At 34.8% G+C, this 10,187-nt stretch overlaps 1 protein-coding gene across 1 annotated transcript in view; it reads left to right on the forward strand.

Moving 5' to 3' along the window:
• Window positions 1-9,534, forward strand: part of LIN52 (lin-52 DREAM MuvB core complex component) — a 47,015-nt gene extending 37,481 nt beyond the window's left edge. Inside the window, exons 6-7 of the mRNA XM_058162335.1 lie at window positions 6,879-6,930; window positions 7,519-9,534. Coding sequence (XP_058018318.1) covers window positions 6,879-6,930; window positions 7,519-7,549 — 83 coding nt within the window. The 3' untranslated portion in view covers window positions 7,550-9,534. The remainder of the gene's footprint in view (window positions 1-6,878; window positions 6,931-7,518) is intronic.
• The last annotated feature ends 653 nt before the right edge of the window (window positions 9,535-10,187 follow it).

Here is a 10,187-nt window from a genome sequence, read left to right on the forward strand (position 1 = left end):
TTCTCTTGTTCTCTAAAACAAAATATTACTTGCATATGATCACCTTTATGCATAAAAATCTCTCCTATCTATAGTGACCCTTTAGGGTGACAGATTTTTACATAAATGGAAGGCATTACTTTCATTATCTCACTAAATCCCATGACTACCAAGTTCTAATGAAACATGGAGCCCCTGGTTACCATATCTTAAAAAAGGTTTTTTTATGAAATATTGAGGTGGGGGGGATAGTGACATTGGAAATCCAATCTTCCACCATGTTATTTTTTTCACCAAATAGCTTACTAGAAGAAACATCCAACCATTACATTTTCAACTTTCGATAGAAGCCAAACCTTATGAGTCTTTGTCATTGACATAACATTTGATTAAAAATGTTACTTAACCTTTAAATTACTACAGATGTAAAGATAGCCCTGAGTTTCTAATGTAATCTCCTCCGTGTTGCAATAAGGAAAATCTTTGTGTAATGAAACCCATATGTCATAGTGAAAGGATGCAAAGTGCTGGCAGAGTGGGCTGCTCTCACAAGAGATTCTGCACCCAATCTTGTTAACCAGGGCTGCTTTTGGTAATCCCTCATCTTCTCACTTGCAAGAAATCAATCTGCACTACTGAATATCTTCCACCAACAGTCCCAAAATTTACTGCGGGAGGCAGTTTGGGGACTGTGGTAGGAAGGGAGACCAAGACAACAAGGCTAAATACAGGATTGAGGGATTGAAGTTCCAAAGAGGAGATTATATTAAACTGTGCTCCTCCTTCCTAGCAACTGGTAAATTAAGCTTTCATTTTTGGCTTCTGCCTCTTTTGTCCAATACCTTGTTTGCACTCCATCTAGTCTCTGGCAGAAAATTTAATTCCTGGTTCAAGATTCTCTTGTTATTTATAGTAACCCAATAGCTGTCTTGTAGGTAGTCACAGGAAAAAGTGGATTTGTTCAGATATTCAGCTTTATTGTAACCTAGGCCGATTACATCCTAAATTGGTGCTTTCTGTGATCTTCAGTGCTCTCACTTCTCCATATAACTGAGGAGATTAATTTGTAACTGAGCTATTGCAGTTGTATTCATTGTTGATCTTCTATTGTAGTAATAGATGTACTGCATAGGATAGACTATAAATTTTGTCCTGACATGGCAATTCATGTTTATGCTGCTTAGATTCTATGGTTCCCTGTTAATACTGTGAAATCGGTACTAGATCCAATTGTCAGTGGGCAAGTCCCTGAGATTAAGCATATTTGAACAACGTACCTACGGTTTCTTGTACAATTTTGTTAGCTATTCATTTAGAGATTCACCATTGTGCATTAAGTGGCTTCCCTCATTTCCATGGGTAGTGAGTGATGACAATTATTATTATAAGTTTCCCTGACAGCAATTGCATCTAGGATGTGGGCAGCTGGTTCTGTATCCTCTTGCCTTTTTTTCATTGAAATGATTATGGAATGTCTTAAATTAAAATTTCTAATAAGGTTTAAGGAGCATTGAACTGGAATAATATGAAACAAGAAGGCACGTCCACTAGGGACAATTTTTTGTCCCTCTTATATTCATAGACTGGGGAGTGGCAACTAAGGAATGACTGAGACACCGGGACAGAACACTTTGTAATCTATCAGTACAGATATTGTTGGTAACAAGAGGAAATTATAGATATCTTCTTGTCTGTAACAATATCTGTATTGATAGAAATAAGCACAGCTACAAAAGGAGGTAGAAAAATTTGGGTTTTTTTCTACACAATTTAGATGGCTTTGATGAACGTGAAAGGGTTATTTGATTTCTGTAAAGATCTTCTCTTGATTTTGTTTCATATGTTTTAAAATTTAAAGCTTAGTTGACTCCTTCGTGTCTATTGAGAAGAGGAATACAGAATAGCAGAAGGCTGTCTTGCTTCTAATGGGATTTTGTAGCAGCATGTGTGAGTTTGTTTCAGAAGTCAGAAATGAACAGATGTTGGTATAAATTACCTCTGTGTCTGATGTCTTGCAAATTAAAAGCGCGGTTGGCATCACTAAACAATTTCACCAGGTGGGGGGGAGGACGAGCGAATGGTGATTATTGTAGCAGGTCGGGTAAGAATCTTTAAGCTGCAGCAGAGCAGGATAGCAAGGATAAAGGAATGAAGAATAAAATGAGAGGTCTGTGAATTAATCAGAAATGTTAACATCTCCGATGACAAGTGAACAGGAGGGCACGTGTTCTGGAGCAGCCCCCAACTCACAGTAATTTTAGTTGGATGCAGTGCTAGTCAATGCTTGCAGCTTGATTTATAAGGTGCAGCCCTCTTCAGGGGCGCATAGTTGTCACACATTCGTATATCTCCTATATGGGACTGGTGCTCTGAAAAACTTCCATTCCATCAGCAGATAATGCTTCAGGTTGACATTACTTGAGCAAGACAGGGTTTTAATTTAAACTGGCTCTTTTCCCCCCCCAGATTTCCTGAGACTTGCTTGTTCTTCTTAGCTTGTTTACAGAAAGAAGAAAATGGTTATAAAACATGAGCATCTTCTACATTTTAAATACTTGAGTTAAGAACACCATGTAAACAAGAACATTTTGAAATGAATGGCAACTCAACGATCCCAAAGCCAGCTTAGATAACCAATTTCATGTAGTGAAATTTATATTAAATATGGTTTGAAGTTTCCTGATTCTGGGCACAGAGTGATTGTGTGCCTACTTCCCATCTTTTCTTTCTTCCCCTGTCCATTTTGGTCTTAAGTTTGAATCACATCCTTCAGCAGTCTAAAGCTTTAGCACCTTGGAATCAGAGTATGAAAAGACATTCATATGGCCACACTTGAGCTACATTCATCTCATTTCAACAATAGTCCTGTCAATTGAACTTGAGTTATGATTCTAGAGCTGTCAGGTCCTAGGCTTATACTTTTAACAAGGAAAAATATGTCACCACAGAATTTGGGATGGAATCAATCCTTAAGAGTAAAAATTTTAAAAACTGAAGTATGATTGTGGTTCGGGGAAGAAAGGAAGCGTTCGCATTATCTTTATTTTTAAGAAATCCTCATAAACCCTACTAGGAAATAACAACAGGAAAAGCATGTAGAAGGTGGCTAAATTCTTTTCAATCCCTTTACTAGGCAATAGTCATGGGACATGTCTGTCTTTTTATCTGTGTAAGAAAGTAGTGTATTATGTCTCTGTGTTTCTGTTTTCCTCTTGATTTGGGTTTGTGTGACTCTGTGCATTTGTGAGCATGTGTGTACCATAAAGCATAAGCTTTTTTCTGGATTATGTGACAAGGAGGGAAGGCAGTTTAGAATGGAGTAATCAGTAATATTCTGACCTGCTGCCTGTCCCAAAGGGATACATTGTGGGAATTTTTCTAGAATGTTTTTCTCTGCACTCCCTCAGCAGATCTGGCCCAGTTTTAAACTAATTGTTTCCGTTGCCAGCTTCCCTCATCACAGCAAATTTAGTCACATTCTGATCATGTTTTGAACATGAAGAGTTATTCTAATGCACAGATAGTCATGACACTGGTTGGGTATGTGAGAAAGATATCAGTATAAATTTATAATGTTGAGAAATAATGTCCTAAATATTTATAAGACTTGGAATCGGACCAGCATGCTTGACCAATTATCAAATAAGGTTCTACTGCTTATAAATATTTGGTTCTGTCTGATATGAAAATAATCATCTCATGATTATGGACTTTCCTTCATCTGGTTCCAGTTCTTTGGAATGGACTCCCACAACATTATGTACATTTGGAATGGGATGACTTATTTTTTAAAAATACTAAAAAAGTTACTTTTTTGTGGCCCCCTTGTAAGTTGTTTAAAGAATTAAGTTTTTAACTATTTGAATGTATAGAGGTTAATCATAGACCTTCTAATTTTGAGACTTATATTATAACTGATTGTAATCTTTTATTAAATCAATAATTAGCTATTATATACCTATAGATTATTTATAATCATATGATAAATAAAACTGTACAGTACTCATCTGCATAGAATTCAGAGGCACCAGATTTTCATTATTATCTCAACTTTATGCTTTCTGTGATACGACTGAATGATACAATCAGAATCTACTGCTGGTAATGCTGAACATTTTCTGATAGTTGGTTCCCACAAAATGAATATGAATCTCTTAAACTTTAAGTAGACTTAAATACGGATTCTTTTATAATTCTACAAAAATAATCAAAATCATATATGTCAGATATCTAGAAGACAGAGCCTAGTTCTTAATCTCCAAGCAAAATTCTCCTAGCTCATCTGGATTTGAGTTTTGAAACTTGATCAAAGCTGTTTTTTTAGATTCCTATCCATATGCGTGCGAGAAAGAAGAGAAATATAGTGATGCCTAATTTATGTAGGAACATATTAAATTCCTGTCTCACAGAATATTTTTTACTAACTGAATTTGATTTTTAAGTTCCAATTTTTTTCACTAGCCAAAATGCCTATCAAGATGCATTTATAGCAAACGAGACACATTTAATAATACTATTGTCTTTGGCCATCAATCTGATTCTCCCAAGATATTTATGTTCTTTAGATTTTAACAAGAATGCATACTCAAGATGATATAACACAGACTTGGATTGGACATAATGCAGCTGTGATCTAGGATTACATGCATGATCCTTGTACTCATCAGCTCTCTAAACCTCTCTTTAAATGAAATTCTTTCATTTTCTGAAAATGCCATTGGGGCCTGTGTAGAGCCCAAAGCCATTCTTGAAAATAAAGATATGTTAACACTTGCAGCATGTCAGCTTCATATTAATTTATATATATTGAAGGGAGTAGGGACAGGCAGCAAGGGAGATATTCACAAGAACATTGATATCATGGGTTTATGTTGCCTACCCTTGCAATAAACCATATCTTGACATTTGGCTTGCAAAGAATAGGTAAATTCCCATTCATTTAAGCAAGGTGTGGCACATCTTTCTCTTCCCACATTCAGTTAGATTGCCAGTACTTATATCTCAAGGACCTGAGGATGCAGGCAGGAGAATCCATAGTGCCTTAAAATGCAAGCACATACACCAGTGCCGACCCACAGATCTTTCTTTTGCCCTCAGAGAGAGAAAAAAGTTAAGTGTTTTTAGTATATTAGCCTTTAGAAAGGAGGGAGTTTTGCCCAAGAAAAACCAGGAAGATATTATCAAGCCCATCTCTTATTTAAAAAGCCTTGGTCTTCGTGCAAATGGGAAGAAAAGAGATAGCTTGGAGATGTGAAAGAAAGCAGTTCACCTGGAATGGGACCAAGGAGAAAGAATACTGAAAGAAATGTTATTGAAAATTTAAGGAACCTGGAACCTGGAAGCAGCTTCCTGAATTAGTTTCCAAAAGAATCAGAAATGAGCAAGAGTAAAGGAGGGGAGAGAAGGTGCCATCCACTTCTGTGATGATTTAATTTGCTGCAGAATGCATATGTCCTGTATGTGTCCATTGTAAATCATGTAATTTGAATCATAATAAATAAATGCTACCATTCCATTCTTATGGACAAACTTTTATAGACTTTCAACCTGATTGCTATAACTACCTACGGTATAGTAGTAGATGCCTTGGAAGAGAGCCTCCAAGTAGGATAAAAAAGTACTAGCTTGAGGCCTGATAGGAGAGCTTCACAAGCCACATGCAAAATAAAATCTCCAATCTAGAAACTACCTTGCAAGCCAACATATTGTTGCTTGTGTCCTACTAACTAAAAGTTACATATAAAACCAGTCCTAAATGTTTTTATTCGCCAATAAGGTTCCTGAAATCATTTTAAAAAAGAAGCTTTGATGTCATTGAAGGTAACCTGAAAGATCTATATAGCTACAGTAAGACCATAGTCGAAGATCATGTCTCCCAAATAATAATGAGCTGTTCCTGAAAAGTCCACAAGCAAGAGATGAATGCCATCATCCTGTACTTAACTATCCAAATTAAGTGACTAAAACAACTATTTCATATTTTTTATCTGGTAACTCATGTAAGTAGCCATAAAAGCTAACCATCACCCTTAACAATGGCTAGTCAGACACTCCATAAATTGAATTCCCCAGACTTTTGGCATAGTAGTAATCCTAATAAAAAATATATCCAGTCACTATCTGAATGTGGAGACAGTAAGAAAGAAAAGGACCTGAAGTGTTTTCTCTCAAATCAAATAAGTATTCTTTTAATAGACCAGCAATAAAATCTTGGAATTCGCAAATCAGATTTTTTTTCTATAGGAAAGTATTATAGCTGGGTAAAATTCTGTAATGCTTTTAATGGAGATTGATGATACGGACAAGCATATATACTTTGCCTTGCTGGGAATGAAGTACAATGTGAGGCTAAAGTAGAGCAAAGCTATAAAACTACTTTAATACACCATACATAGATGTACTACTTTGACAGAATTTGAACCATTATATATAACATGTAGGGACTATCACTACTATGGGGGAATAGAAATGCTGTCTCATTTATGTTTAAGGTCATAAGTAATCTTAAAATAGAGGGAGACGGAGGGGGGTTGTGGGGTTATGCTTGCAGAAAGAGATGCCCTAAGAAGGAGCAAATGGCATTCTAGATTATACTGTCTGTAGATAAATATACTAGAAATATTGAAAGGGAGCTCTTGAGAATAACTACTATGAAAATAAAGTGAGTGGTTATAAGATAAAATGAGACAGTTTATGGACATTACAGCTGAGTTTTAATATTTTCAATGCTTGGCTGATATTTCTAGACTTTGGAAGAGCTAAAGCGTGATATTTGTTTTCTTTTATGTGAAATATTTTTATCCTGTTTTTAATCATTTAAATTAATTTTATAAGTGGAAATTATCCAGTTCTGATGCTATACGTCAAACTGTTTTGTCTTTCTTTCTTTGTGATTTCAGCCAGAGAAATGACTAGAGGGAAATTCCTGAACATCCTGGAGAAACCCAAAAAGTAACTGAATATGTACTACACTTAAAAAAAGCAGCAGCACCTTGTTATTTTGGAACTTCTAGAATTGTCCACATAAGCTGAAATGAAAGGACCAAACACATTGTTTCACCTTTCTTTTGAGGATAACTGTTCTGGATTACTTCAGCATTGGCCAGCATCAGTTCTCTTAAACCTCCTGGCTGCAGCTGATCCTGCCTTATTTACCTTAATGGAAAAAAAAGGACTCATTTACTCATGGTTGCTGCACCCAACTATAATAATATGCATCTTGTGATAATAGCCTTGTCCCAGGGTAGTATACAGCATGGCACTTCTGTATGTATGCCCATCCCACATTATTACAAGACAAGCACTTTATAATACTCACTACTGGACAAATGCATAATTTGACATAAAAACTGACTAGTATTCTTTAATGAAGATAATCCTAATTTTATAATTGTAGAAGTTAGAAATTTATATTGATTTTTATTAGGTACAAAGGCTGCAGAAAAAATAAGGACTGTATCATTCTTGCATGTTTGTGTAATTTTAGATATAGGATTGGATGGAGGTTACATTTCAAATTTCTGTTTGGTTGATTTTAAGCTACCTAAATGTGACTGCAGTGGAAGTGTGAAGAAAAAACTAAAGAAGATAATAAGAAAGAAACACACTCATATGAAGAAAATGTGTGTCCTGTGCTCAGCTTAATCATTTACTCTTTCCTTCAGTTTCAGATCTCTTATCTCTTAAAAAATGTCTAAAGGCAAAATAAATTCTCTGTCATATCAGAATCTTCCCAAAAGCAAAAAATATCTTTTTAGGCTACCCGTTTTGTATTATATTCATAGCTCTAGAAAAGATATCTTCAAATTGGATTTCTCTTTTGGGTATACATAGAAGGTGCTTTGTACAGTATATAGAAGTAACAAATTATATATTGAAAAGCCATGATTTCTCTTTAAGTCTCCTTCTTTTCCAAAAATACTTTTAAAATAGCTGGCTGGCAAGACACCAGGTCAAGGTCTTTTCCTTGTATTGGTTTCTCTACAATAAAGTACTGAATAGGGTTTCCCTGAAACTGGTACTTAGATTTGTGAGATATGGTGACTTGAAGATATTGGAGTTGAAAGTGTCAAATTAGGAAAAGTTGTGCTAGTTACATTTGGGGAATTACCAAGCTAAAATTAAGCACTTTTACATCCCATTAAAGTGATATTAAGAGTATCTTCCCCCATTATGGAATAAGCAGAATTAAGAAAGGCCTAATTTTGGATTTTGGCCTGCAAATGTTTTAATGAAAACCTTTTTTCTTTGATGAAAAACAATATTAATATTGGATTGTATATCAAAAGTTTGATTTTTAAAAAAAGTTGGCATCTCAACAAATCTGAAGTTTTCAACATGCATCTGTGTACTGTTCCATTTACTGGAGCGGTAATGCAACTTTAGAAATGAAAGAATAAATATAAGCAAAAAAACAGTATGCAGTTTAATATATATTGTAAATAATGACCATTTTCTGTGTTCTGGTAGTTTGTAAATTATATGAGTGAAATATTTCTCGTGTACAGCAAATCAGACGTATTTCCATTTTAAATTATTATATATATTGCATTTTTTCTAGAACAGAGGTTCTAGATTAGAACATTCTAATCGCATACGAGACATCAAATGGCAATTCACAAAGTTTGCCCTGTAAGGACATTAAATTTGCAGACTTTAAGATTCACATGCGAAAATATTACATCCATGCCAAAACTATAAATGATGATGAACAGTTAGCAAAAAAATATTAGGAGCAGGAAAAAATGTGCTTACTGCTCAGAGAAAAAGTTTGTTTTTCAACAGTAACCTAATATTTATATTTTTGTTTAGGAATACTGAAATGTTACCTTTTTTGTTTGTGGGTTTTAATATATGTTCAGAGTTGAGCATTTTGAAATATCCTAATGATTGAAGGATAAGGGAGGAGAGATTTTAAATCTCACATTAAAAACAAAGTGGTTGACTTTTGAAGTATTATCTGTCCAAAATACATTTGGAGCCTTGGTTTATGGGCAACTTATAGATAAGAGCCCCACTGCCAGGATCTGATTAGTTAACCTCTTTTACATTTGAAAATGTTTCCTTTTATTATAAAAATTTGTAATTCTGAACATATACCCAATTATTTGTATATATGCTTTAAGTAGAGATATTTATATTTTTAATGCATAGATATGTTAAATATTTAGTAAAAGTGCCCTACATCAGTAATTTGTATGTTTCAATTTTGTGCTTTTGATAGTAAATAAAAAGTTACATTTTTAAAACATTCCTATGAAATCTGGACTGTTGAATCATACTTCTTAAATAAATCCCAGACTGACATTATATATATTTATGTATTCAGAATTTCCATTGGATTTGATTATTAATAGGAGACACCTTGCTATCTGTGTAAAGTTTGCTGCAGACAGGTTAAAGTATCTTCATTCTTTTAACAAAAAAATGTAACCATCTCAAAAAGCTGTTTACTAATATTTTTATTTGCATTTGAGGTACAAATATATTTTATAGTTCAATATTTTTAAAAGAATAAAGCTTTGAAAGCAGAAATAAAAAAAGAATAAAACTCAATCCTATTGAAATTTGAATAGTTTCCACAAACAGCTGTGTATTTTGTACTTTTTGGCTCATTGGTATGCACACTTCCTTCTGATTTAATTCCAGTAACGCAGTATCCTTAATTCAGGTAAGCATTTATAAGTGAATCTGCAAAGAGGTATTATGAAGTAAAATACAATTATTTTAAATTTAAACTTAAAATAATCCTTTTGAACAATCCAAAAACTAATCTTCAGAGTGACTCTACAACATAGGAAAAGATACAATTCAAACTACAGTAAATAAACCATCAACTGAGTTGAGGCTTGAAATAAAAAATTAGCTACTTCATAGAAAATATATTGTCTCTTCAAATCTATAGTATAACATTTAATATCCTCTATAGCCGTGATGGCAAACCTATGGCATGTGTGCCACAGGTGGCACGCAGAACCCTCTGTGGGTATGCCAGCTGTCGCCCCAGCCCAGTTCTACCGCGTATACGCACGCGCCTCCTGCCAGCAAGCTGATCTTCGGGTCTGTGCTATGCATGCGCGAGGGCAGGATGCATGAGGGAAACGCATGTGCAGGGGGTGGGGCACATGTGCAGGGGGCGCTCGCATTGCAGTTTGGGGGTTCTACCTCACTCCCCGTTTTGGACCTGAAAAGCTGCCTGCATCAACATG

This window comes from Ahaetulla prasina, chromosome 1 (assembly GCF_028640845.1).
Source record: "Ahaetulla prasina isolate Xishuangbanna chromosome 1, ASM2864084v1, whole genome shotgun sequence".
NCBI classification, from domain to species: Eukaryota; Metazoa; Chordata; class Lepidosauria; order Squamata; family Colubridae; genus Ahaetulla; species Ahaetulla prasina.